Raw genomic sequence first — 26,973 nt, 5'->3', positions numbered from 1 at the left:
CCTTCTTTTTTTCGCGTAGGAATAATTATATTCAAACTTTTTTTGAACTTATAATTATATTCAAACTTGGTACAGTACACTGCCCCTTTCTAGAATAGAAGAAAAGAATTAATGTTTCATCCAAGTCATTTCATCACCTTCCTTTTTTATGGTCTTGGTCGATATATCTAAAAAAAAGTCGATACTACAATCCCATGCAACATCGAAATCAGAATACAGTCTGAATTTGCTGACATGCATGCTATTATTAAGATAGGGATAGTGGATAGCCACGGTTCTTCTCTAATATAATTTAATAAACTAAATAGATAATTTTTTTATTTAGTTTATTTAGTTACATTAGAGAAGAACTGCACTATCCATTTAAACGACCATCCCGATCCTTACATGCCATAAGACCCAATGCCAACACATGCGTCCAGCATGCATTTCCAGATATATAAACATAATAGTGCACTACCACTACAAGTGTATGAATACTATAAAATAAACCAATTTGGCCTATATGAAAGGTGACCTAAATATATCCTCATGTACGTACGTTCATATTCAGCTTGGACTTAATACACGCATGATGGAACGATGTTTGACTAATAACACAACCAAATCTCTAGTTTACTTGCAAGGACCATATACTAAGCAAATCTTATCAGCATGCTACCGGTCAATGAATTCAATTCATCATTCCTCTCCTCCTCCTCCTTCAGCAGATCGATATGGTGGAGTTCATTTAGCTAGCTTGGCCGCCGACGCGCGCCATGGCTCCCATCCGCCTGCTGCTGTCCCTCGCGCTCGCCACGCTTCTTTCCGTGCCCGTCGTGCCAGGTGCCGCCGCGCAGGCGCAGCAGCTGGCCACCAAAATCACCTCGGGGACCTCGCTGCAGGCGGCCGCGGGCGCCGCCTGGCCGTCCCCGTCGGGCCGCTTCGCGTTCGGCTTCTACGGCACGGACGGGGGCCTCGCCGTGGGCGTCTGGCTCGCCACCTCCCCCAACATCACCGTCACGTGGACGGCCAACCGCAACGACACGCCGTCCACGGGCGGAGCGCTCTGGCTCACCTACGACGGCCGCCTGGTCTGGACGGGCCCCGCCGACGGGCAAGACAGGACCCTCGCGGTGCCACCCCGGCCGGCCGCCGCCGCCGCCATGCGCGACGACGGCAGCTTCGTGCTCTACGACGCCAACGGCACCGTGGTCTGGTCCACCTTCGCCGCCCCCGCCGCGCCCACCGATACCATGCTCCCGGGCCAGGACCTCGTCCCCGGCGCGCAGCTCTTCTCCAGCGTCTCGCTCACCGACAGAGCCACGGGGAGGTACCGCCTCACCAACCAGCTCAACGACGGCAACCTCGTCCTGTACCCGGTCCAGACGGAGAACACCGCCGACGCCGCGTACTGGGCCACCGGCACGTTCCAGATCGGCTTCCCGCTCACCCTGCGCCTCGACGCCACCGGTGTGCTCTACGTCACCGGCAACAACGGCAACTACACCAAGAACCTGACGCGGGCCGGGGCGCCGCGGTCTCCCGGCGAGACACAGGTCTTGTACCGGGTGACGCTCGACCCCGACGGGGTCCTCCGCCTGTACCGCCACGCCGTCGCGTCGGGAGGCGCGTGGACGACCGGTGTCCAGTGGATCGGGCCGGACGACCGGTGCCACGTGAAGGGAGCGTGCGGGCTCAACAGCTACTGCGTCCTCGGCGGCGACGCGCAACCCGACTGCCGGTGCCCGCCGGGGTTCAGCTTCATCGACGCCGCCAACGCGCCGCTCGGGTGCACCGAGACCACAAGCGCTGGTGACTGCGCCACGGCTGGTTCTGCTGCTACTGCTAGCATGGTCCCGATGCAGAACATGTCGTGGGCGGACACACCGTACGGGGTGCTGGGCGCCGGCACGAGCGCCGCCGACTGCCAGGCTGCGTGCGTGGCCGACTGCCTCTGCGCCGCCGTTCTGCTCAACAGCAACGACGGCACCTGCACCAAGCAGCAGCTCCCGCTCCGATACGGCCGCGCGGGCGGCGGGTACACTCTGTTCGTCAAGAACGCCGCGGGAAGCCCATCGTTCGGCGGCGGCGGGGGCCGCGGCGTCGGGCGCTCGGCCACCATCGCGCTGGTCTGCATCGGGGTCCTGACGTTCGTGTCGCTAGCCGCGCTCGTGGCGGCGGCGCGGCTGGTCCTGACGAACCGGAGGACGACCGCGGAGCCGGACGCGGCCCTGGACGAGGAGGCACCCCTGAGGTCGTACAGCTACCAGGAGCTAGAGCACGCGACGTGGAGCTTCCGCGAGCCGCTGGGCCGCGGCGCGTTCGGCACGGTGTTCCGGGGCACGCTGCCGCACAACGGCGGCGAGAAGGCGATCGCCGTGAAGCGGCTGGAGAAGATGGTGGAGGATGGGGAGGTGGAGTTCCAGCGGGAGGTGCGCGCCATCGGGCGGACGAGCCACCGGAACCTGGTCCGGCTGCTGGGGTTCTGCCACGAGGGCGCCCACCGGCTGCTGGTGTACGAGTACATGAGCAACGGGTCGCTGGCGGAGCGTCTGTTCAAGAACAGCAGCGGCGGACCGCCGGCGTGGGGCGAGCGGATGGGCATCGCGCTGGACGTCGCGCGCGGGCTGCACTACCTCCACGACGAGCTGGACAGCCGGGTGATCCACTGCGACGTGAAGCCGCAGAACATCCTGATGGACGCGTCGGGGACGGCGAAGATCGCCGACTTCGGGCTGGCCAAGCTGCTGCTCCCGGACCAGACGCGGACGTTCACGGGTGTCCGCGGCACGCGCGGGTACCTGGCCCCCGAGTGGTACCGCGGCACCGGGCCGGTGACGGTGAAGGCGGACGTGTACAGCTACGGCGTGGTGCTGCTGGAGATCGTCACGTGCCGCCGGAGCATGGAGCTGGAGGAGGCCGGCGAGGAGCGGACGCTCATGGAGTGCGCGCACGAGTGGCTGGTGCGCGGCGAGGTGTGGCGGGTGGTGGGCGGCGACGAGGTCGTGGACGCCGCGGAGGTGGAGCGGGCGGTGAAGGTGGCGGTGTGGTGCGCGCAGGCGGAGCCACAGGCGAGGCCCGCCATGAGGAGCGTCATCCTGATGCTGGAAGGGCTCCTGGAGGTGCCCTTCCCGCCGCCGCCGCCGGCCTCCTCCTGATCCCCCATTCCCGTCGGGATGGCCGGATGGGGATGCGCGCGCGGCATCACGTAGCTATAGCTAGCTAGTTTCTTGCATTGCATTCCATTGGGGACATCCCATCGCATCGCATCAGAGATTGACAGAATGTAGTAGTACTAACAGATTGAGATGTGTTCATACTGTTAAACATACAGCAAAACTGAAACCGGAGGCACAATAATAATCATTTAAAAAGAAACTTGAATCATAGAGGCCATTTCACTTGCAAATTGCAGGAATTACAAAACGAATCATATATCAGAGACATGAACACAAGAATAATAAACTGATAGTATAGTAGAAGAAGAAGAGGGGGAAGAAAAAATCAATGGGGTCGAGAAATCAAAGGAGGAAGATAAAATCAAATGTGGGCTGACGGAGCAGGGATTATACTACATATATATTATGGAGCTGATGAACCGATGAAATAATGCGTGGGAGATCAAGCCGGGAAGCCGCCGGCGGCAGCAGCGGGCTTGCCCTGTTCCGTGGTGCCGCACGCCTGGTTGCACATCTTGGTGCAGGCGGGGTCGTCCTTCCCGTTGGCGCAGCGCTCGTAGCAGTCGTCGTAGCAGCCGTACGCGGTGGCGGCGGGCACCGACGCCGCCGCCACCACCAGGAGGGCCACCAGGGCCAGCGCCACCATCCTCATGCTAGTCTGGGCCATTATTGCAGTTGCAGGGTGGTGATTTTTTTTTTTTTTTTGCTCTTTGTGAGTGCTGGCTTTGGGGAATGTCGTCCTTGCAATGAGACGTGCGTGTGGTGGAGTCTATATATGGGAGTGGAGAGGAGAGGAGAGGAGAGGAGAGGTGGACATGGGTGTGGGGACGTGCGAGCTTCACGGGACATCAATGGAGGAGTCCGTCCTGTTGTGTTGTTGGTGACGACGCCAAGCGCGGCCGGACACGTTGGCATTTGGCAGAAACGTCCGAGCCGCTGAAACAGGACAAGGAAATTACGATGGGCCGGGACATGATCGTCATCTTTCATTCCATTCACTTTTCATTTTCTTCATTCCCTTTCTCTTTTCCAGAATTCACTATTTCAGTTCTCATTTTCTTCATGACTGCAGTGCAGAGTGCAAACATATGAATTGATTGATGTTACAGAAATCGGTAGGCAGGTATATTATCTCAGAAACCAGTATAAACTAATACAACCTCAACAAATCACATAACTTAGTTCATTGAGGTAACTCAACCACAAGTTTGAAAGACAAATTATATTTGTATGATATGATGCTTGGCAATAACATTCAGACAGTTGATATAAACCCTGCTACTAGTTCACAGCAAAATTTGCTTCAACTTTCCCTCAGATGCAGATCTCCAGCTATTGTGCAAAGATACATGCAAAGATAGGCGAACAGCACCATCGACATTTATTTATATATTTATTTGTTATATATATACTCCACAACAGCCCACCAGGCCAACCACCCCTTACTCGCCGGGCTCCCACTCGCTCAGTAGGGATGAAAACGGTACGGATATTTTCCGACCGTATTCGAGACCGAATTCGTTTAGAGAGGTTCAGATCTGTCCGTATTCGAGTCCGAATGTTTAACATCCGATACCGTATCCGTATCCGAATACTTAAATCGTATATTTACGATGTCGACATCCAATCATAACTTATCCGACATAATTGATATTATCCGTATTCGAATCCGAATCCGACCAGAAATGTGAAAACAAATATGATATCGGTGATATCCGTCCGTATCCGATCCGTTTTCATCCCTAGCAGTCAGCTATGGCGTGACGCCGTGACAGAATGACAGGCCTTGGTGGAGCCGGAATCCTCTCCCGTCTCCATGGACAGCTCCACAACCTGTGTGCTGCCTCATTGCTTCTCGGTGTATTCCCCCAACTTCTGCAGCGAATCAGCGATGCATGCACCTGGCGGAAAGCCAAATAGCAAGTGAGGAAATTCTCAGGTCACTTCATAAGTAACACCGTATATCAACTAATAAGCAACAGCGGATCAACGGTTTGTGCCTGCCACTGCAAGTGACTGAAGCTTGAAACAAAAAATATTCTTATGCAGCGCAAATTTAAGCGCCACTATACACCAATGCAATAAGTAGAAATTCGAAATTACATAAGTTTGTTCACTGCAGCCACAGGTTTAATTTGAAACACAATTAAATCCATCTTATGCATGCTAACCACTAGCATACAGTCATTTCAGTCGGCTGCTATGAAGTCCACTACTGCCAGTTCACAACAGAATTTGCTTCAAGCAACGTCCTACATGCAAATCTCCAAAGCTGACTTACTAAGCACACAAACGACAGACAATTATAAAAGTCTAAAGTATGCATCTTCAGTAAGCAGCTACCTCAAGTATCAGCTATCCATTAAGACAATTTGTGCATCCAAATTGCACGTGGTTGGACCTAAAAACTAGTATACTTAATTTGGAACAACAACATATTTGTTTCTGGAAAAAAAACATTAAGCAACAGTATAAACTAATGCAACCTCAACAAATCACATAACTTAGTTCGTTGACGCAACTCAAACAGAAGTTCTCTCCTCTCCTCCTCCTCCCCCCCCCCCCCCCCCCTCCTCTCCCAGAAGCAACAAACACACCTAGGTGAAACAACACCAAACATTTCAGTCATTTTCAGAAGTTCTAATATACCGCTATCCACTACTTAGCTAATGCCTGAAGCCATAATGCCATAATGAGGGCAACAGCACTGGTACTCCATCTGTCAACTACACTTAATGGTTTATTATGTAGCCTGACTGACCAATTTTTATGGCGCTGGTAAAACATAAACAGAGTCTTTTTAAAGTTCCTCAAACACACAGCTGCGTATCATTCATAGAAAGAAGAGAATAACAACACACACACACCCTCAGAAGAACAGCAGAGGTAAACATTAATGGAGGTTGTCAGGGAGAAAAGAACCTAATCCTTGTGCAGCTTTCTTTTCCTCAAAACAATCTCCTCCAGAGTTGTCCTGAACTCCACTAGGCCTTAAACAAGATCTTGACTCTTCATGCAATTCTTCCCATTTCTCAGGTTTGCGACCAACTGCTGCTTCATTGGGTCAACAACAACAACATAAGTTCTCCCTATTGATGCGTGCTGTATGGATCTGGCCAGGTTGATTATTCAGTCACTTAATTCCTCCTTTGGCATGCTAGCTGCTAGCAATCCTGCATGTGAAAAATCACAGAGGAAAAATTATTAGTGACTAGAAACGTCTCACTCCATCAACTTTGCATGTAAGAAACACAATTGTACTAGTGAGTATGAGTACATAAATTTGAATGTCTTACCACCAACAGCAACTACTATTTGAGCCACCAGCCACTGCAATGAGAATTGGCATATTGGCGAAATAATTAGGTGGTTGGCATGTATCCTCTGATGCCTCAAGAGGTACAGCAAGTTGACATGGGTCGAAAGTACAGTTGCTTTCAGAAGGCCAGGACATAACACTTTCTGCAGGGTCAGATTTCAAGGGCACAGATAAGCAAGAATATGCTTCAGCAATGAAATGCAAATGCTGCCTCAAAGTTTTGTAAATGTACGCAAAATCTATGTACATTTGGCTCAATGTGCCCTAAACCACAACATTGACTCTGCATCAAACCTCAGTCTCTTCATGACACGCATAAGTTCTGCCCACTTTAGATGCAAATGCAACTATGTAAGCCCATATCGCTGCTTGATTGTGATTCACAAACCAGTTACTAGTGGAGTCCAAAAGGATCACACAAACTGCCAAGGACCAATCAAAATACAAATGCCTTGAATTGAAGTTTATATTATCTATGATTCTACATATATCACGGCCACATTCAGTGGGTTTTCAATTGTAATGTTAGTTTGTCACATCGAAGACAAACAATCTGGTAGTAGTTAGCTAAGTGAGGACAACTTCTTCTCCAGTCGCTTTGCTGAGCGAAGGGCCTCCAAGGCCTCAGTCTGCTTCCTTTCCCGCTTTAAGTTGAGTGCCTTCTGTTTCTCCACCTTGATCTGTTCTTCAAGCTGACTTCTCTCGTTCTGAGGCTTGCTGGCCACTGTAATGGCTGGCTTCACTTCCACTTTCTGCGTAGGCTGACCTTTTGAAGTCTGCGGGGGCTTAGGAGGTTGTGTACTAGAAGATTGCATGGATAAATCCATGTCGCTCCAACCTATGGATTTTAGGGCGGACATGATTTGAGGATCAAGAAGATCCTCCACCATCGCGTCATTTGGTTCACCTGACTTGACTCCGGAGCTTGAACCTTGGTTGTCTGACTCTTCCAATTGGCTCTCTAGCGCCTTGGCCAGTTCAAATGCTGCATCTGCTTCTGCAATCTTTCCTTCTCTCCGCAACTTGAGGGCATTGCGCTTGTGAGCTAGGGATTCACGTTGAATTTTAAGACGGTCTCGGCTGGACATTACTTTCTGAGGTTGTGTCGACTTGCTCGCCTGTGCAGGAGGGGCAGAAGCCACACCATCAGTTTGGATGCTAGAACTAGCACGTTGTTGGGCCACGATGCTCTGTCCCCCAGCAGGAGCAATGAAGTTATCATCACCATCCATGTTGTCTTGTTGAGCACCTTCAAGGCGTTTTTCTAAGAGTCTTGCCAGTTTCAGTTCTTCTCTAGCTTCTGCCATCTTCCCTTCTCTCTTGAAGGCAACTGCTTTTCTCTTATGAAATAAGATCTCATCTGTAAGAATATCATCTCCATGTGTTTTGTGAGGCTCTTTACGAACACGTAGTTCAGAAGGTGAATGTGACCCTTTTTCAGATCCCAGAGAATTAGTATAAGATGGACGTGACAAGGCTGACGATGCTCCATCACTACTTTCTTTTGCCACATGAATTTGTTTAGAACCAGTTGTCTCAACCTGCAGTTTGCTTGGAGAATCACCCAGAGTATCCACAGATATACCAGGTTCAGATCCATGTGCCTGCAACATATCGTCCCATTTCATTGTTTTTGTTACTGAAGATGTGGGTACAGTTGCATCAATAGTAGAGACATGCTGAACATCTAATTTATTTTCAATAATCTGATGTCCAGCATTAGTAACACCTTGACTAGCAGTCGAGCTATTTGATTCTTCGATCGCTGCAAGTTGCTGCTCCAAGACCTTAGCCTTGTCCAGTTCCTCCTCAGCTTCTATGTTTTTCCCTTCCCGTCTGAGTGCAAGAGCCTTTCTTTTTATACCAAGCAATTCCTTCTGAAGCTGAACCTTAGCTTTTGATGATTTCTGGATAACTAAATGTGAAGAAACCAATGGTTTGTCATTTCTTTTTGCAGAATCAGTATCAACATCTTCCCACCCCATATTTTTCAGCATGGATAACAATGCTGGATCTTGCATGTCGTTGTCCGTAACCTCAGATTCATATCCATCATCAGCAAGATTGAGACTTGGGGGTTCAACCTTGTACGGGGGATTAGATGCAAAGCTCCTGGTTTCCTTTGCTACAGGTTTGGAAGCATTCTCAAATTCTTCAAGCTGTTTTTCTAGAACGCTACCTTTCTTCAGCTCTTCCTCCGACTCATCCACCTTCCCTTCCCTCCTCAAAGCTAGTGCCTTCTTCTTCAGAGCCAACAGTTCTCTCTGAATTGCTAGCTTACTTCGATGTGCCAATACAGGTCGTGCAGTCGTCCCTGCAAAAGTGATATCTTCTGCAAGCATAGTTTTCTGCCCCTCTGGAGAAGCAACCTTTGATTCTGGCTCTTCAGTTTCCATATCCTTCTCAAGTAGTTTTGCCTTCTTAAGCAAGGTCATGGCTTCTGCAACATTACCAGACCTTCTGTTTGCAACAGCTTCTTTTTTAAGAGCAAGCATTTGCTCCTTTAGCACATCTTGATTTGAAGAAGAAACAGGCTCATGATGTTCCAATTGTTTGTCATCCTCCTCACTCCAGCCAAATGATTTTAGGGCAGCAGCCATATCTGGGTCGTTCATGTCATCATCCGTAACATCAAAGTGCCCATCAATGGCAAGATCATTAGAGGCACCGAGAATTTGTTCAAAGTTAAAAGCAGGGATGTTTGGATCATCCATCCATATGCCATCATGCTTATCATCATCCATGTTCTGAATAATGGCAGCCAAATCATCATCCGAGTCTTCTGTTTCACCCAGAATCTCCTGTTCCTCTAGTTGTTTTTCCAAGATTTTAGCCTTCTTCAGCTCTTCTTTTGCTTCAGCAAGTCTACCTTCCCGCTTCAGCAATAAGGCTTGCCTCTTCAGAGCATTAACCTGAGATTTATTGATACCACCTGTTTTCTTGCCCTCCGATGATTTAGGGGCCACCTCTCTAAGAAGCTGTGACAGCTCTCCTTCCACACTCATAGGGGCTGCCTTCGTTTCATCACGAAGGTCTGCATCTGACCAGCCTAGGTCTCTGAGCTCAGAGGCAAGATCATTCTTTTCTTTCTTGACCCTTTTCCCAGCTAAATACCTTTTTGTTTCAGGCTCATCAAAACTATCAGTCGTTGGGGTACTAAGTGCAGCAGCTACATTAGGAGCTTTTGTAGCCATTCTCCGGCTCTTTCTCAATTCTAATTCAAGCGCTGCAGCTTGCCTCTCAAGTTCTTTACCATGCTTAAAAACCCGCAGTGCTTCATCCGGTTTACCTTCTGATTTCAAAGTTTTGTACCTTTTCTTCTCTTCTACAGCTTGCTGGCGCAACTCCTCTGGGGTAAAACCAGCTGCAGCGTTGTTGATATCAAAATCATGTGCTTCAGCAGAAAGCTTCTCATCTCCATCTGTGTCCATATTCAAATTAGCAGTAGTTCTTCTCGAACTGGATCCGGAGGAACTGGCACTGATTGCACGTATCCCAGAAAACTCAGAATTCAGAGATTCCTTGCTAGAAACCTGGATCTGCACTCCATCACCTCCAAGAATTTCACTTAGAATTTCATCTTCTGGTTTTGTGGTTGCTTTTGTGGTAGCTGTGGAAACAGAATGAAAGGGTTTTTTAGTTAGATCTTCCGCACATAATTCCACAAGATTTTTAGCTCCCATAGATCCTATTTTGACAAATTTGTATGTGCAATACAGTGATACAGAATACTGCATACAAAACAGAACTACGAAGAATCTATCGAAGACCAAAAATATTTCATTGCAACCAATTAGGCTGTTAGGCACTTGCTTCTAACAAAGGATAAACCATAGAATAAAATAATTTCTGAGAAAGAGCAAGATATTGCCAGAAATGTTTAATTCTTCATTAGTGACAAGCTGCAAGCACCATTATTATTCATTAGGGTATAGATGTATAGTGCCAATAATGTATCCCTATTTCTGAGCATATAGATATAGCTCCCATAAAACATAGTTAAATGTTTTTAAAAAGAATCTGAAATAGTATGAACCAGCCCGAACTTTGTACACGACCACCCCATGATCAAATGTGCTCTATATGATGATGATAGCCAAATTAATACATAAATTGCATCTTCAATAGAATCCACGCTGATAGTCTGATTTTTTTTTTATCAACAAGGCCTTGACTTTTATCAGTTTATTACGATTTCCATAAATACACTAATTCAATATTCACAGCAGTATCAAGCATCAACCAAATCATAGTTCTTCACTAAAACACATATCAGATCTCGCAGCTATATTTTTGTGTCCATATCTCAATTCGCAGCGTGCTGCTTCCTCAAGCTTTTTGCAAGGATCACAGATTCTAACAGGTGAATCAGGGTGTCCACGTAAAACCATCCTTTGCTGGGTGCAGCTGTTGCAGAACACGCCCCCACATCTTCGGCAATGGTGCTATATCAATTTATCCAAAAGTTAACACAGCCCCTTATAAGACCATAAGGTTACAACAGAGTTCACAGTTTAACTGAATGGCCAATGGCATGTTCATAAACACCGTGAAATGGTGAACGCAAGCATATTAAGTACTCAAGCAAGCAAGTGAGATATTTCTAAACAGTAGATTTGAGTTTCATAACTTCATGATAGACCGTAATACCATATTTACCAGCAATAAATGACTAAAGGAAAAACAATGGAGAACATATCTTGATCCCCCCACACAGCAAGGTTTGAAGCAAAAATAAATTGAGCTCCGGTCAAACTGTGATCTAGCCATGAGCAGCGGCAAACAATTTTCATGGCAAGCACGGCCAAAGGGATTCATGAGTGTCAGTTGCGAATTAACTCTAGAGAGGTAAGGTCATGATAAAAACTAGAACTAGGGCGACAATATCATCTGTGATGAGACATGAGACCGAGAAAACATCAAGGTCAGTATCTTCCACAGCCAGCAGATGGTTTTATTAATAAATAAGTTCATTTATCAATTTGCTTTGCAGGTGAGTTTCGCTGGCTGTGGAGCATGTAAAGTAAACAAGGAGCACAAGTAACTGAACCAAAACATTAGGAATCACATGAAACAAATAGTTGCATCAAGCATGATAGTTTTAAGCGACTACGAAGGAGGACTAAACTACACTTTTCACAAACGAAGCAGGAAAAAAAAGCAGGAGGTGAGCCATCGCTGCAAGGCGAATTTGATTTACCTTCCTAGTAAAAAAGGTAAACTGAACAGAACAGCCCTGGCAGTGGGGTGCATCCACCTCCCAGGTGGCGCCTCGCACGGACAGCATCGAAGGCAACCCAATCTTCTCCATAATCTTTGCAAAAAGAAAAAATCGAAGTCAGTAGGCACGCACAGCATAATACATGTATATAAACACTTGTAATTTGATCAGATCGGAAACAAAATCGCCAAACAAACCTTAGGGTTTGAGTCGATTTCGCACAGCAGAAGGAAGGGGAAAGAAGGGGTGTGCATACCAAGTGGGTGCCCGTCGCCGGCGAAGGGCCCCTCGACGACCTGGGCACCTGGCTGGAGTAAAGCGGTGATCGCCCAGGGGGAGTCGTCGCCACCCCACCAAGAAATGCCGAGATCGGCGCGCGCAGCAGCGATGCATGCCCGACTTTGGATTATTTTCGACTGTGTGTTTTGAGATGGGCGGTTCAGATCCCATGCTACAGTGCCGCCACTCGCTCTGGTCGGTGACTTCGCTCTGTGAACCAAGTCCGGAAATCCATGCCCGAACCGGAAACGGAAACGATGGAGTTCCGGTAAACCATTTTTTTAGTAATGACAAGATAAAAGTTTTCAAGATTCTCCGTCACATCGAATCTTGTGGCACATGCATGAAATATTAAATATAGACGAAAACAAAAACTAATTACACAGTTTAGCTGTAAATCACGAGACGAATCTTTTGATCCTAGTTAATCCATGATTGGATAATATTTATCAAAAACAAACGAAAATGTTACAGTGCCGAAAACTTTTCACTTTTCGGAACTAAACAAGGCCATACACTTTTAAAGAATTTTCTCATCGTATACAGTTACTGCATGACAAGATACACTTTTTAAAGTTTTTTCTCATCGTATACCGTTACCTCGTGCAATTTTTCTTGTCTTTTGGCTTTTTATTTATATTCGCCTTGTTCGTTTGGCTGATAACAATGTCTAGCAGATTTGGCTGATAAGCTGCTAACCGTAGTGCCTGAACCGCTGAGCATTATGGTGGTGTTCGAGCGGCCGCGCGATGAGGCGTTCGTGCGCAAGTGGCAACTCTCGTGCCAAGGCGATGTAGCACATTATTTGACCAGCTTTGAAAGGTCAGAGTATAGAATATCCGGTTTTATAGTTTGAGCGATAAAATATAACCCTAAATTTGAGGAGTTATGTAAATTTTTTCTAAATATTTATATGACCTAACATATAAGTTGCAAAACATGAGGTAATACAAAACTAATATAAAATATGATAGTTTTTTTTTTCTAAAACTATGACTCGCTTGGCTTGCGAGTTAACTTGTTGTAGCTAACGATCTAAAATTTTAGTTTGGCTCGGCTCGTTTTTTATAACAAGGTAAGCCGAGGTAGTCACAAATTAAGCAAACTAACGAGTTTTGAGTTGAGCATCTAAATTGTACCTACGCTTCGTATATATAATCTAAAAATCTTAACTCTAAACCTGTATGACAGATGAACTCACAGGTAAAATAGCGAAAGGTCCGAGAATATATGCTAGCGCTAGCTGTGGTATAGGATTGGACTGGGCCCGTGCCACGTCGCCTGCCCCAACGGCTCCAATACATCGCATCCGGGGACTCGCCGGCCGGAGCGGAGGAATAAGGCCCTGGGCTGTACCGGGGTAGACCCGGGCTCCTGGCCCAGTGGGTGACGAACAAACACGCCCCAACGCCCGATCGACGAGTCCTGGGCTCCCGGCCCGGCCCGCTTCCGAGTGAAACACCAACACGTACTAGGCGAGCACAACACAACCCATAATATTAATATTATTATTATTATTATTGGATTGGATTGGAATTGAATTTGTATTGATCGGATCATAATTAATTATTATTTTTTTTGCGAGATTCATTAATTAATTATTACATGAAGTAATAATAACGAATTAGAGCAGTCACGGATGCGCTCCAACGACGACGACGTGACGGCGGTGGCGAAAAGTCCAGCAGCACTCCTGAGGACGGACACGCCTGTCGCAGGAGGCATGCACGCACGAAGTACGAGGATGCTTCCTGGCCTCCTGCATGCATTCTATGGAGCACCGCACAATATCGCACTGCCCATTATTCACCACCACCGGGTTGCAAATCGTCTCGTCTAATTCCTCATCTGCTGCATGCAACCAAGCAATTTCTTCTTCTTCTTCTTCTTCGAGGTCGTTGGACAGGGAACAAGCAGGCAGCACCATGCTCACAACAACGACAGCAGCAATCACGGCACCACACACACGCACGCCCGGCCTTGTTATGCTGCTCGTCTTGACGAGTGCCATTATATTATTATATACCTAGGAGAGGAACAACACTAGCTAGTATATGGAGCAATGCCGTCTCTGCTGTTCTTCCTTTCTCTTCTCTATATATGCTTATATAGAGAGAGAGAAATACATGTAGTACAAGTGTAAAATCTCCAGCTCCTTCTTAAATCTTTGATTGAGTAGTGTGTCTCTATCTATCCTAGCTGTTTTGATAATTAAGACTGATATATCTTCTATCGCTAATACTATCCAATAGATATCTGGATATCATATAACAACAAGGTCAACCAAATAATAAATTCTGGTATTTGAGAGCTAGTTCATGGGGGACAAATCTGATTTAAATATTATACATCATATCAAATCAGTTGAATGTGATATTTATCACTAAAATTTCTTTTAGATGTGATATTATTTATTACTATATATTGATTTTATCAATCTCAACAAATCAAAAAACAAACATTTATTAGAGAATCCCATTTTCTACTTCTATTTTCCACTCAACATTTTAACTAACAATAATTCAACCAAAAAAAACTCGTGATTCCTGTTTACATAAAGTATGGCTTTGGTGGATTACTGCTTCATATATTCACATGATATGGCACTCTTGGTATTTATCCTAGTGTCTTGTTTGACTGCAGTCGAACCACTCCAATCCATATGTATTGGGGTGGATTGAAGTGCAGCCAAACAAAACCTAAGGTGTGTATGTCAAATGTAGCTATGAAGACAAATGGATTGGTGGCTTTTTGCTAAACACTATAAATTCTCACTATCTAGAACTAAGCTGATTATTTACCAAACTATATGTGTTAATTAATTAGGTAACAAGATGTTAGCCAAGTGATCACTACTTAGGCAATGCCGAGGTGGGGACAGAGTAGAAATGCTCTAGAGGCGGCGACGTGAGGGTGTGCCCTTGCATGCTCCAGGTATATATTATTGTCCTACTACCTTGTTATTTTTGCTGAAACTTAGGCCAATCTGAAAAGTATTTGGATTTTGACATTGTAGCACTTTCGTTTTTATTTGATAAACATTGTCCAATTATGGAGTAACTAGGCTTAAAATATTCGTCTCGCGATTCACAGGCAAACTGTGCAATTAGTTTTTGTTTTCATTTATATTTAATGATCCATGCATGTGCCGCAAGATGCGATGTGATGGAAAATCTTGAAAAGTTTTTGGTTTTTGGAGTGAACTAAACAAGGCCTTAGGGAGTGTTTGATTATGGGCGGTACTGTAGCATTTTCGTCTTATTTGGTAATCATGAACTAATTAGGCTTAAAAGATTCATCTCGCAAGTTACTCTGTAGCTATGTTTTTAGTTTCATAATAGTCTATATTTAGTATTCTATGCATGTGTCCAAATATTCAATGTGACGGGAGTTAAACTTTACTGGTGCCAACGGGCCTTATATGCTTGGCTCCATCAGTAGTAAATTGTTATTGCTGATACTCATATAAGTTATTTATAGGGAGATAATTATGTTTTTTATTTTTCTTCTTTTTTTTTTATTAAAAAACATCGTTCTGTTTCCTTGGTGGTTGTTGTCTTCAGCTTGTTGAAACTGGTGTTGTTGAATCTAATCTAACATGAGAAAATATAGAACATGTTTAGTGCAGTTGTAACTATAGAATTACAAAGATTACGGATTAATTGGAATGATACGTGGGCGTGAAAAAAGCACAGACCACAGAGGCGCGGAGTCGGCCATGGAGAGGAGAGGAGGGCTGAAGAAGAAACGCAGAGAAAGAAAGAAGAAGAAGAAGAATACGTCCCTAGTTGCGTTTCTTTGCATCGCAAAAGTTTTAATGAAAATTAACCCAAGAAATAATTAAGTTAAGCGATTGTATAAAGTTTCCAGATGATGATCAAACCTTCTTAACACGTCGGCAACTCCTGGCGTTTTGACGTGGGCCCCCCTGTCGGCTTCTTCCTTTCCTTCCCCACAAAGGAAGCCACGTCAAAACGCATCGCATCGCATCGATCGTATCGTGTTCGCAACTTCGCACCGCACCGTGTTCCCTTGAGAATTCGCTACTCCCCCGCACGCCACCGCCGCCCGTGGCCTAGCAGCCGGCACCCAATTCGCCTCCCTTCCTCTTCCTCTTCCTCCGCCGCCCCCGCCCCCGCCCCCGCGGCCGGAACCCGCGATGAAGATCACGGCGTTGCTGGTGCTCAAATCCCCTGGCGATTCCTCCGCCTCCGGCGGCGGGGAGCAGCAGGCTGTGGTGCTGGCCAACGCGTCGGACGTCAGCCACTTCGGCTACTTCCAGCGCGCCGCCGCCCGCGAGTTCATCCTCTTCGTCGCCCGCACCGTCGCCCTCCGCACCCCCGCCGGCAGCCGCCAGAACGTCCAGCACGAAGGCACGTGACGACGACTCACGCCCCACGACGCCTGTCTCCTCATCGTTTTCTTCCTTCCCCTTCCCTTCTTCTACCAAGCCTTCCACTGGGCTCATCCGACTTCCATTGTTGCTGACCCTCCCTCCTCTGCAGAGTACACGGTGCATTGCTACAACAAGGATGGCCTTTGCGCCATCGCCTTCACCGACGCCCACTATCCCGTCAGGAGCGCCTTCTCCCTCCTCAACATCGTACGCTACTCCTGATCCTATCTCTGTCAACTACCCTGTTACGCGGCGGTTACTTTCAACTCATTCTAGTGACGCTGGTCTTGTGCTCTGCTTTATTTGCCTGCTAATCTGGTGGGCCATGCACATAGATTGCTTGCAATTTTTTCTGACAATTTAATCCCTGATCAGCTAGGCCTCAACATCTATATTTCTGAAGCTAATAACCACATAGCTGCCAATTGGCTTTCCTTTCTGATATGTCTACCTTACTTCCCAACCATGTACTGTTGTCATCATACTTTTGATTGTTATATAATGTCACATCTTTGTTTATTAAAATGAGTTTTACTTTTACCTCAGCTTTTAATAAAGCAACGTATCATACAGTACTGGGGATACCAGTTTAACATGAAGCAAAAGATAAAGCCTAATACAGAAACTACAGATAATAAACTGATAATGTCACATCTTCGTGCTGTATTTTTGTTGCAGTGATGATAGTAAACTGATAGTGCATGACCTCTCCTGTTATTGTCATATGAGTAAGATGATGCATCAGTCTCACAAAGGTTATCCATGTCCGATATCTTCTACAGGTGCTGGAACAGTACCAGAAGACTTTTGGAGAGTCATGGAGGACAACCAAAACTGATGTGACCCAACCTTGGCAATACTTGGATGATGCCCTAACCAAATACCAGGTTTGGTTCGTTTGGACCCATACACATTTGATTTTATTTACATCACCACTTGAGTAGTTACAAGTCGTTTGGACCCATACACATTTGATTTTATTGACATCACCACTTGAGTAGTTAGTTATCTATGGGGAGTGAAGATTTTGGAAGAGAAAAACACGAGTCGTTTGGACCCATACACATTTGATTTTATTTACATCACCACTTGAGTAGTTAGTTATCTATGGGGAGTGAAGATTTTGGAAGAGAAAAACACGAAGCTCTGCTCTGTCTGAGCACGCTGACTTTCACACACCCATTATCTATTCGAGAGTAAATAGGGAAATAAGATAAGATATGCACACGCTCCTCCTCCATCCCTAACCAAATACCAGGTTTGGTTTGTTTGGACCCATACACATATGTGATTTTTTTTTCCATCAGCACTTGAGTAGTTATCTAGGGAGACCAACAATTTTGGAAGAGAAAAACATGAAGCTCTGCTGATGTCTTGAAAATATAGCTTATTCAGGAATCAGATTCTTGTATGCAAAGAAATAGTTTGTTGTACTCATACTTATTAATTAGGTGTTTGTCCAAATCTGGAACTTTATGCATGTACTGTTTTTTCCCTTGTTAAGCACATCATTGTTCACTTGACTAAATAAAGCTTGATTTGCCAATGATTGATTTGTCTTCCAATTCTTTTCTTTGCAGGATCCTGCAGAAGCTGACAAGCTGTTGAAAATTCAGAGGGACTTGGATGAAACCAAGATTATTTTGGTAAGTAACTTCATGTTAATTGAACTCTTGGGAACATGACTAACTAGCTTATCAAATACTAAATGGAGTTGTTCTCATGTGCACCATACACACGTATGTTAGGAAAGGCTAAAATTACATCAGGCCGTCAGGGGGAGTTTTCTTTTACCCTGCTTGGGTTCGGAGCAAAGGGGCAGGATGTTATTACATTGCCGAACTGGTGCTATAATGTGTTCAGAACACTAGTGTTTTCTTGTACTCTGCTCCTGCTTGCTGTTGAAAACTAGTAGCTGATAGAATGTTTGGAGCTAGTGTGCCCTGTCGACTACAAATTCTTGTGGAATAGTGCAATATCTGGATTCTTTATGTTTGCTGGCACTTTGACCAAGTGCCCTGCACAGGTGCTTGGATACTCTTTCTCACCTGCCTTTTGAGCTATTTGCTATTAGTTTGGCTGATGAAGAGGCCATGAATTACTGCTGAGGAAGGCTACTTTCTTCTTTCACAAATTTTAATTTATGTTCTTGATTTTGATATTTGCAGCATAAAACCATTGATAGCATGCTTGATAGAGGTGAAAGGTTGGACAGCCTAGTGGAGAAGAGTTCTGATCTAAGTATTTCTTCACAGGTAGGGATATTTTTGCTGTATGTTATTTTGTCCAAAGACATACAACAAGTTATGGCCTATGGGCAATTGGTCAAAATGATTCTTCTGTCCAGTTGCAATCCCTTGTGTTAAATACTGATTGAAAGACAATTTCTGAAGTTGTGTAGTGTCTAAGTTAAGCATCTGAATATGTACGAATCTTCGCCATTGAAATTCTAAAAATTGGATCTATGACGCCACAAGGTGCCAGTTTTAGAAAAACACCACTGAAACGGCTTTAAACGTTGATACCACCAAAAGATGCCATAGTTAAGATTTTTACCACTCAGTACACTTTCGTTATGCTTTTTATTGTTCTTTCTACATTTGGGCCATATTTGCCCTGGGTTTGGGTGTCTGGGGTTGATATTTATCACTTGAGGAAGCCCGTTTAGTCAGAACGAGTTGAGCAGAGGGGCAGGGGTCGCGCAGCCCTGGTCCTCTCACCACTATGTGTCTGCTCTCCTCACCACTATTGTCTCTGTTTCTCCGAAGCTACCGCACCCCACCAGGCACCAGAGCTCCCAACCAGTCTACCGCTGCTCCAGATCAACACCATGGACCAGGTAACTGGAGCCAAAGCTCTGCACCTCCGTTCCATGGTGTGTGGCCAACCAGAGGACAGCAAATGAAGATCTAGAAGGGGCAGAGGAGGATGGGCTGAAGGAACAGAGGGCATTGTGCCCCTGCTAGGCTGCTACGATTGATCTGAGGGGGGACATAAGCGCGGTGGTGGAAAAGGACACCTGGGACCGATGCTATGCTTGGGTTGCCCCATGGGAAAAGGGATCATGTTTTGGCCTAGACGCAGGAGGGCTGGGGCAAAATGGTTGACAGTTCGACCATTAATGCCTAATTTGGACAGAGTGGTAAAGATCTATCCCCGGGACGGTATTAAAGTTTACCGAGTCACCTTGGTGGTATTTCTCCAAAACCTGCACATTTCGGTGTCACTGATCCAATTTTCCTTCCAAATTCGACCATACATAGGTCTAACGCCCCTAATAATGTCTTAGAAAGAAAAGGTGGGATGCAAAAACAGCAAAAGAGAACAACATTGTAGAATCATTTATATAGTAACAATAATCCTTGCTTTCACCATTATCTCATAGCTGTTCCACTGTTTGCCTAGAGAGTTTCCTAGAAATGATAGCAGTAGTGCGCGAGTCCAGCAACAGTAGGCTACAAGCAGATGTTTATGATGTGTTGCAGTCCGCGGCTTGTTTTGTGCTGACATTCCCTTTAACTTGTATGCAGATGTTCTACAAGCAGGCGAAGAAAACCAACTCTTGCTGTACCATCCTGTAAATGAAGGAAGCTGTGCATAATATCCTAGTAGGGCAGTGGAGTTGTGTTTAGTGGTACTGGTGCACAGACGTATGCATCGTGCTTCATGCCATGCTCTTTCTTTGCTCTCGTATCCCTGATCGTTCGTTCTGGGCCAAAGTGTTAAAGTAAAGGTAACTGGAGGGATTCGACGAGTCTGGGGCTCTCGGCACATTAGTGATGCTTTGTAAATAACAGAAACGTGGTCAGGCTGTTAGTTATTGTGAATTGTGATGGGAGCTGTGCTTGCGTTTGACGACTTGTTTGCCTCCTTTTATTTTTGTTCTGTTTCAATTTGTGTTGGAGAGTCGCTACATGCTGGTTTTGTAGCTTTGTGGTTGTGAGAGTCGAACTATTCACGAAGCTGCGGAAAAGGTGAAAGCTGGGGAAAGTCGGAAGAGTGAAGCACGATGCTGTTGTCGAATTGAATTCACAGGAAGGTGAAAGGAATTGGAAGTAGATCTCTAGATTAGTTCATGCCAAGAACTCAAGACTAGTAGTAGTTAGTTTGGATGAAGGCAGCAGCAGCAGCATTCAGTAGTACAAGCATCTTCTTCTACATATAATTGGGTTGTTAATTACTAGATCTTGGACAGGAACAGCAACATGGTGGCGAAGAAAAGCCCACCAAGGGCAATCATGGAGACGGGAGCACGAACGGACGCTGCCGAGCCCGAGCCCACCACCTGCAGCGAAACAGTTGATTGCATTGCACAGCACAGTGACGAGACGAGCAGCAAAGGGAAAGATGAGGATGCGCACAAAGCACCTTGGTGGCTGCGTCCCCGGTGTCCGGCAGCGGCAGCACGGTGGAAGTGTCGGTCATGCCGGTGGGCAGCGGCACCGTCGGGTTGCTGCCGATGAACGGGTACCCCTCGCCGGCGGGCGCCGTCCCCGGGGCCGCGGCGCCCGGGCCCGGCTGCAGCGGGAAGCCGAAGTGCGGGGCGGCCTGCTGGCGCTGGCCGGGCGCGCGGCTCGGCGGGAAGGACACGGGTACGGGCACGGGCGGCGGCAGGTCGTCAGCTCCCGCGGTGGGCGGTGGTGCCGAGAGCGGCGGGAGGCCGGCGTGGGCAACCGGATGGGCATGGGCGTGCCACTGCGAAATGCGAGCCAATTGGTTTGCAGTTGATGAGTCGCTAGTGTACGTAGCGCTGAAGCCGACACGTGCATTTGCAGAAGTTGACGAGCGGAACAAGAGGAGGAGGAGAGATTACCTTGGCGTCGTCGGCCGCTCCGGCGGACTGCGGCAGCAGGAACGCCAAGACGGCGGCGGCGAGGAGGCGGAGCACAGTGAAGCCTCCGCCTCCGCCACCGCCGTGTCGCTTCTCCATCATCCCCTTTGTCTTGTTCCTCGCGCTCGTGTTGAAGCTGAAGGGAAGCGAAGCAATAGCCGAGCAGTTGCAAATGCACCAGGGCGCTCTTGTTGAAGGGAAGGGTACTCTAATGGGGACGCGGCAGGGCAGGGGCAGCTGCACGCTGTGGAGTGTGGACCAGTGGCCTGCCCTGGGTTCCTTTAAAAATGTGGCAGTACAAAGCGCAGCATCCAGCAGGGGCTGCCTGTGCCTGTGCAGAGGAGGTCCGGTCCGTCCGGGTGATGATGACGCTACAGTGGCCGGAGGAGGAGGGAGAAGGAGAGCATTCAAAAGCTCTCAGGTCTCTGTGTTTCCGTTCCGTGTGGTTCGCAAGGGGGCGGAAGGCTGCAGTAACGAGGCAGGCATTGGATTGGAATCTCCGTGCAGTGCACCGCTCCACTCCTCCCGTCCATCCCAATTTTTTAAAATTTGGCATTTTTTTTTTAAAAAAAATTCTCTTTTGGACCCCTAGAAAACTTAATCTCAGTTTTGGACCCAGAGGATCGACGCCATGCTTCATGACGTCGAGGTTACATGTCTCGACGCCATAGATCACGGCGTCGAGGTCCCTGGCCGTGCCAGCGTGGCTTCTGACGTGGCAGAGACCTCGACGTCGTAGATCATGGCGTCGAGCTCGACGCTGCTTGCCGAAGATCGTCGATCACCGGAGTATCCCGTTCTTCCAGTAGTAGAGCATGGCACCGAGGAACAGCGTGGCTACGCCGGCGAGCGTGCCGCCGACGGCCTCCCAGAAGACGTTGAGGTCGGTGATCCTGTAGAGCGTGATGTGGATGTTCGTGCCGAAGATGGCGGTGACGACGACGGCGCTGGTGACCAGCAGCGTTACCGTGGACAGCACCACCCCCATCTGCAGCAGCTGGTTCTGCTTGTCGTCCAGCATGATGTTGATGTAGTCTTCCGTGTCGTCCACGTACTCCCGCAGCTTCAAGTATTTCAATCCAAACCAATCCATGAATGAACCAAGAAATTAAACGTTTCTTCAGCGCAAGACATGGATTGAAATTGAACGCATCGATTGATCTGAGACTAGGGGAAGGAGAATGTACATACAGTTGAGAGCTTGTTGAGGGTGCCGTCGATCTGCACGAAGTAGACCTCCAGCAAGCTCTCCAGCTCGTCGATCTTCGGCAAGAACTGGATGAACTCTCTGCTATGTAGTTCAGAGCTCGACGCCGTGATCTATGGCGTCGAGCTCGACGCCATGATCTACGGCGTCGAGGTCTCTGCCACGTCAGAAGCCACGCTAGCACAGCCAGGGACCTCGACGCCGTGATCCATGGCGTCGAGACGTGTAACCTCGACGCCATGAAGCATGGCGTCGACCCCCTAGGTCCAAAACTGAGATTAAGTTTTCTAGAGGTCCAAAAGAGAATTTTTTTTCAAAAAAAGGCCAAATTTTAAAAAATTGGGCCCGTCCATGATGCCCATGTTTGTGCTACTGTTAGCTAGCTAGCTTTGGGGTAGTTTCTCTCATTTGAGGATGCCGCCTTGCCATCCGCGGGATGTTGTCAGTGTTGAGGCTTTGACAAACATTCCATTGACCACAATTGAGTGGCATCCATCAACCAGATTTCACTGGCACTCAAATTCTTTCTTAAGATATGCTGAGGCCTTGTTTACTTACCCTGAAAACCAAAAAGTTTTCAAGATTTCCCGTCACATCGAATCTTGTGGCACATGCATGAAACATTAAATATAGACGAAAATAAAAACTAATTACACAGTTTAGCTGTAAATCACAAGACGAATCTTTTGATCCTAGTTAGTCCATAATTGGATAATATTTGTCACAAACAAACGAAAGTGCTACAGTACCGAAAAGTGAAAACTTTTCAGAACTAAACAAGGCCTGAGTTGAGGCCTTGTTTAGGTTTTCTTTAGTTTCCAAAAAATTTTAAAAGATTACATCGAATCTTTAAATACATACATGAAGTATTAAATATATGTAAAAAGAATAACTAATTGTATAGTTTGTTTGTAATTTGTGAGACAAATCTTTTGAGCTTAGTTAGAGGGTGTTTGGGACTGCTCCACAAACTCTGCTCCACAAAAAACTGGAGCTTGTGGAGTATCTCTTTAGGTGCTCTCACAACTCCACATTTTTCCTCAAACTAAGTGCGTGGAGCTAAAATCGTTTGGCTAAAAAAAACATGGAGCGGAGCTGAAAAACGTGGAGCAGAGCAGTCCCAAACACCCCCTTAATCTATGGTTGGGTAATAATTTTCAAATATAAACGAAACTGCTACAATAGTCAAATCCAAAAAATTTCGCGAAGTAAACATGGGGTGAAATTTTTTTTTGTGTTACATCGGATGTTTCATATGATGTCGAAAGAGGTATTTAGATACTAATTAAAAAAATAATTACATATCTCGTTTAAAAACCACGAGACAAATTTATTAAGTCTAATTAAGCTATCATTAGCACATGTGTGTTACTATAGCAATTATGTTTAATCATGGACTAATTATGTTAAAAAAATGCATCTTTTACTTTCTATATAAAATATGCAATTAGTTATTTTTAATATATATTTAATGTTTTATGTATACATCTAAATATTCGATGAGACATGGTGAAAAATTTATGGCTAGAAACTAAACAGGTCCTGAAGAGTAAAGAGTGCGTTTGGTTGCCCTCCAAACCTAGCTTTTTGCTTGGATGAGTCAAGGTTTGGCAGTTTAGTTGTCTGGCCAGCCTTTGAAGTCAGGATCTATCCGGCCATACCTACAGCCAGGCTCTGATCGGCTCCATGCCAACCTATGTGCTGTTTCTTCTCACCTCTCGGACGCAACACCTTCTGACATTATTGTCTCACCGTACTCCAACGCGACCGAGGACGACGATGCAAGCCGTGAGCTTCTTCCCCGCCCGCAACCCCGCCCTGCTGTTGGTGACTTGTAGCCGTGACTGTCATAGCGGGAGCACCTTCTGCTTTGCTGCAGATCCAGCCATAAGCATGCTTAAATCCACTCGTGAAGGAGAAAAGAAGGTAAACTCACCGGCTCAAGAGACGAGTAGGCAGCTTGGTTCAATGAAGCAGCCAGAGGCAGGCGGACATGGTGGCGGCGGTGCCAAAGAATGTATTTCTTTCATGAGACCGACACCGAGAAAAGAACCTCGACTATCTCCAACAATGGTCACCCAAATTACAACACCTATTTATCCTTTGGGTAGCGCTACAGATAAAAGGTTCCATACCTATTTTTGTTCTTCTCCAACAACAAGACCTAAAAGACAACACTCTCTGCAAATGGGTCTCGAGGAGAGAGGATACCCAAATTTGGGTTATGCCTCTCCTGATACCCAAAATAGGTCTTCTGTATGTGTACTCTGTTGGAGGCTATAGGTATTGTGTTGGAAACATATTTTGGGTTTGGGTTCCCAAATAGGTCTCATATTGGAGACAGCCTTAGTATCTTTTTGCATCTTTTTTTTTTAGACAAATCTTTTTGCATCTTTTTTTTTTAGACAAATCTTTTTGCATCTTTGACCTGTGCTGGTCCTAGTACGTACTACAAGGAGTAGAAGAAGGATCGTTGGCGCGTGGTTATTATTAAACAAATGTAAGCACAGTGTTTACGCTTGTAAAGACGTGCTAAAAGAAAAGAAGGCCGTAATGAGATGCTAATTATCCTACGAAACAAGCCTGGCCTCCTTGTCCTTGGCCGGATGGGAGTGCGTGCATGCCACCGTTACTTTTCCCCGTCGTCGTTGAATTCAATTCAACGGGAGCACCGAGCACAGCACAGCAGCGTGCTCCAACCGTTACGTCGTTTTTGTATGGAAATGGCGCCTGTTCCGTTCTGTCTGCACCAGCACCACCTGTCACTGCCCTCCCGTTTCTGCTGCATTCTCAGGCCCGGCCGGTTTGGATTCAGTAGCCTCCACCGGCCCACGTACCCGAACCCATAGTCAGGTGTGCAATGTACGTGTGACCTACTCGTGGTTACTATCCGCGACTGCAGCAGAGCAGATTGCCGTGCTTCCCGTCTAATCACAACAGATGACGCTCCCATATAGGAAAAATTCACTTTAGGCCTTGTTTAGTTCCCAAAAAATTTTGCAAAATTTTTTAGATTCCCCGTCACATCGAATCTTTAGACGCATGCATGGAGTATTAAATATAGACGAAAATAAAAACTAATTGCATAGTTTGGTCGGAATTGACGAGACGAATCTTTTGAGCCTAGTTAGTCCATGATTGGACAATATTTGTCAAATACAAACGAAAGTACTACAGTGTCTGTTTTGCAAAATTTTTTAGAACTAAACAAGGCCAGGTTCTTAACTTTTAAAACCATACATTTTACATCTCTACTATGAGCGAGAATTACCTGCAACTTGTTTAGTTCGTAAAAATTTTCAAGATTCCCCGTCACATCGAATCTTTGGTCGCATGTATGAAACATTAAATATAGACGAAAATAAAAACTAACTGTACAGTTTACCTGTAATTTGTGAGATGAATCTTTTGAGCCTAGTTACTCCGTGATTGGACAATGTTTGTCAAATAAAAATGAAATTCTACAATAGCCAAAAACAAATTTTTTTTTTCAACTAAACAAGGCCATTGCCAAGTCTGGTCACATCACAGGAAAGGGACTACCCTCGATTCACGAATCACGATCAGTACTGGGTCTTGTTTACTTTACTCCAAAAGCAAAAGGTTTTCAAGATTTCCCGTCACATCGAATCTTATGGCACATGCATGAAGCATTAAATATAGACGAAAGTAAAAACTAATTACACAATTTAGCTGTAAATCGCGAGACGAATCTTTTGATTCTAGTTAGTCCATAATTAGATAATATTTGTCACAAATAAACAAAAGTGCTACAGTACCGAAATCCGAAATCTTTTCGGAACTAAACAAAGCCCCGGTTGAGATTTTCGCTCGTTGGAGTTCAACCTGTCAGTGAGTACACAAATACGGAGTACATGTTTTCGAAATGGAAAGAGTCACAAATAAGGAATGCCAGAAACACTCAATACATACACCATATACACCTGCATGTTCAAAAAATGAGGAAAAACGGAAACTTTGGAACAAAATAAGTCTATTGTTCACACATTAAAAAAACTGCATGTATGGATGCTATGTTTTTTTCCGAAAAATTCATTGCCGGCTTTTATTAATAAGAAGAAGCATCATTTACAATGTTTACATGGCGCTAGAGGCACCTTTTTGCAGCGTTCCAAGGAACCCAGGAAGCCACATCACCCCCAGCAAGCTAAGAACCTAATTTACATATCTTGCTGTGACAACTAAACATGCCTCCACGGCCTTATTACCCGCTAGGAGTGAAAGTGGTATGGATAATTCTCCGAACCAATCCGATCCGATCTAAATCCGAATTTTGATGATATGAAGAAGAACTTTTAACATCCCTGCGGATACGGATAATCCGAATCCGATTGTCTGCGGATACAGGGTAGGATATGGAATAGGTAAAATCCGGCGGATATGGATTATCCGCAAATTTTATGCAGATTATCCGATGTTTAAAATAGGATATCCGAAGGTTTCTCTTCCAAGACTAAAAAATTTAGGATTTTAAAAAATTTGTTAGCTGAGGAATTTTATTTTATGATGTGGTTGTTTAATGTTCTAATTTTTAAATT

At 46.0% G+C, this 26,973-nt stretch overlaps 5 protein-coding genes across 8 annotated transcripts; 2 read left to right on the top strand and 3 right to left on the bottom strand.

The window, feature by feature from the left end:
* LOC8077415 (G-type lectin S-receptor-like serine/threonine-protein kinase LECRK2) lies at positions 332-3,486 on the top strand. The gene has a single exon (XM_002459112.2). The coding sequence runs from the start codon at positions 759-761 to the stop codon at positions 3,138-3,140; it is 2,382 nt and encodes a 793-aa protein (XP_002459157.1). The 5' UTR covers positions 332-758; the 3' UTR covers positions 3,141-3,486.
* On the bottom strand, positions 3,357-3,901 carry LOC8077414. Its single transcript, XM_002456947.2, has one exon. It carries the CDS (start codon positions 3,826-3,828, stop codon positions 3,604-3,606), a length of 225 nt encoding a protein of 74 aa, XP_002456992.1. The 5' UTR covers positions 3,829-3,901; the 3' UTR covers positions 3,357-3,603.
* On the bottom strand, positions 4,369-12,107 carry LOC8074116. Of its 4 annotated transcripts, none has more exons than XM_021456459.1 (6): positions 11,899-12,107; positions 11,681-11,794; positions 10,759-10,925; positions 6,458-10,092; positions 6,084-6,334; positions 4,369-5,062 (listed from the first exon to the last, which is right to left on the bottom strand). In XM_021456459.1, exons 1-4 carry the CDS (start codon positions 11,953-11,955, stop codon positions 7,044-7,046), a joined length of 3,387 nt encoding a protein of 1,128 aa, XP_021312134.1. In that variant the 5' UTR covers positions 11,956-12,107; the 3' UTR covers positions 4,369-5,062; positions 6,084-6,334; positions 6,458-7,043. The 4 variants fall into 4 exon arrangements, with proteins under 4 accessions (XP_021312134.1, XP_021312135.1, XP_002456991.1 ...); XM_021456460.1 differs by having other exon boundaries at positions 11,958-12,107; XM_002456946.2 differs by lacking the exon at positions 10,759-10,925 and having other exon boundaries at positions 6,458-10,090; positions 11,958-12,100.
* LOC8077413 (VAMP-like protein YKT61) lies at positions 15,964-20,234 on the top strand. Its single transcript, XM_002459111.2, has 6 exons — positions 15,964-16,353; positions 16,486-16,583; positions 17,159-17,263; positions 17,957-18,022; positions 18,545-18,631; positions 19,907-20,234. The coding sequence occupies exons 1-6, from the start codon at positions 16,140-16,142 to the stop codon at positions 19,955-19,957; spliced, it is 621 nt and encodes a 206-aa protein (XP_002459156.1). The 5' UTR covers positions 15,964-16,139; the 3' UTR covers positions 19,958-20,234.
* On the bottom strand, positions 20,373-21,467 carry LOC8077412 (U1 small nuclear ribonucleoprotein C). The gene is made up of 3 exons (XM_002456945.2): positions 21,190-21,467; positions 20,745-21,071; positions 20,373-20,661 (listed from the first exon to the last, which is right to left on the bottom strand). Exons 1-3 carry the CDS (start codon positions 21,307-21,309, stop codon positions 20,557-20,559), a joined length of 552 nt encoding a protein of 183 aa, XP_002456990.1. The 5' UTR covers positions 21,310-21,467; the 3' UTR covers positions 20,373-20,556.

Source organism: Sorghum bicolor, chromosome 3, assembly GCF_000003195.3.
Source record: "Sorghum bicolor cultivar BTx623 chromosome 3, Sorghum_bicolor_NCBIv3, whole genome shotgun sequence".
Lineage (NCBI taxonomy): Eukaryota > Viridiplantae > Streptophyta > Magnoliopsida > Poales > Poaceae > Sorghum > Sorghum bicolor.
The sequence above is the reverse complement of the archived record's forward strand: the minus strand, read 5'-3'. Positions and strand labels throughout refer to the sequence as shown.

Bases quoted from the DNA above. Each gene is read 5' to 3' on its own strand.
- LOC8077414 (XM_002456947.2), bottom strand. From the start codon at position 3,828: ATGGCCCAGACTAGCATGAGGATGGTGGCGCTGGCCCTGGTGGCCCTC.
- LOC8077413 (XM_002459111.2), top strand. From the start codon at position 16,140: ATGAAGATCACGGCGTTGCTGGTGCTCAAATCCCCTGGCGATTCCTCC. The intron at 16,584-17,158 runs GTACGCTACTCC...TATCTTCTACAG, and splicing joins CCTTCTCCCTCCTCAACATC to GTGCTGGAACAGTACCAGAA. The intron at 18,023-18,544 runs GTAAGTAACTTC...TGATATTTGCAG, and splicing joins ATGAAACCAAGATTATTTTG to CATAAAACCATTGATAGCAT.
- LOC8074116 (XM_021456459.1), bottom strand. From the start codon at position 11,955: ATGCACACCCCTTCTTTCCCCTTCCTTCTGCTGTGCGAAATCGACTCA. The intron at 11,795-11,898 runs GTTTGTTTGGCG...CTTTTTGCAAAG, and splicing joins AAATCGACTCAAACCCTAAG to ATTATGGAGAAGATTGGGTT. The intron at 10,926-11,680 runs GTAAATCAAATT...AAATTGATATAG, and splicing joins TTACCTTTTTTACTAGGAAG to CACCATTGCCGAAGATGTGG.
- LOC8077415 (XM_002459112.2), top strand. From the start codon at position 759: ATGGCTCCCATCCGCCTGCTGCTGTCCCTCGCGCTCGCCACGCTTCTT.
- LOC8077412 (XM_002456945.2), bottom strand. From the start codon at position 21,309: ATGATGGAGAAGCGACACGGCGGTGGCGGAGGCGGAGGCTTCACTGTG. The intron at 21,072-21,189 runs GTAATCTCTCCT...CGCATTTCGCAG, and splicing joins GAGCGGCCGACGACGCCAAG to TGGCACGCCCATGCCCATCC. The intron at 20,662-20,744 runs GTGCTTTGTGCG...GTTTCGCTGCAG, and splicing joins CCGGGGACGCAGCCACCAAG to GTGGTGGGCTCGGGCTCGGC.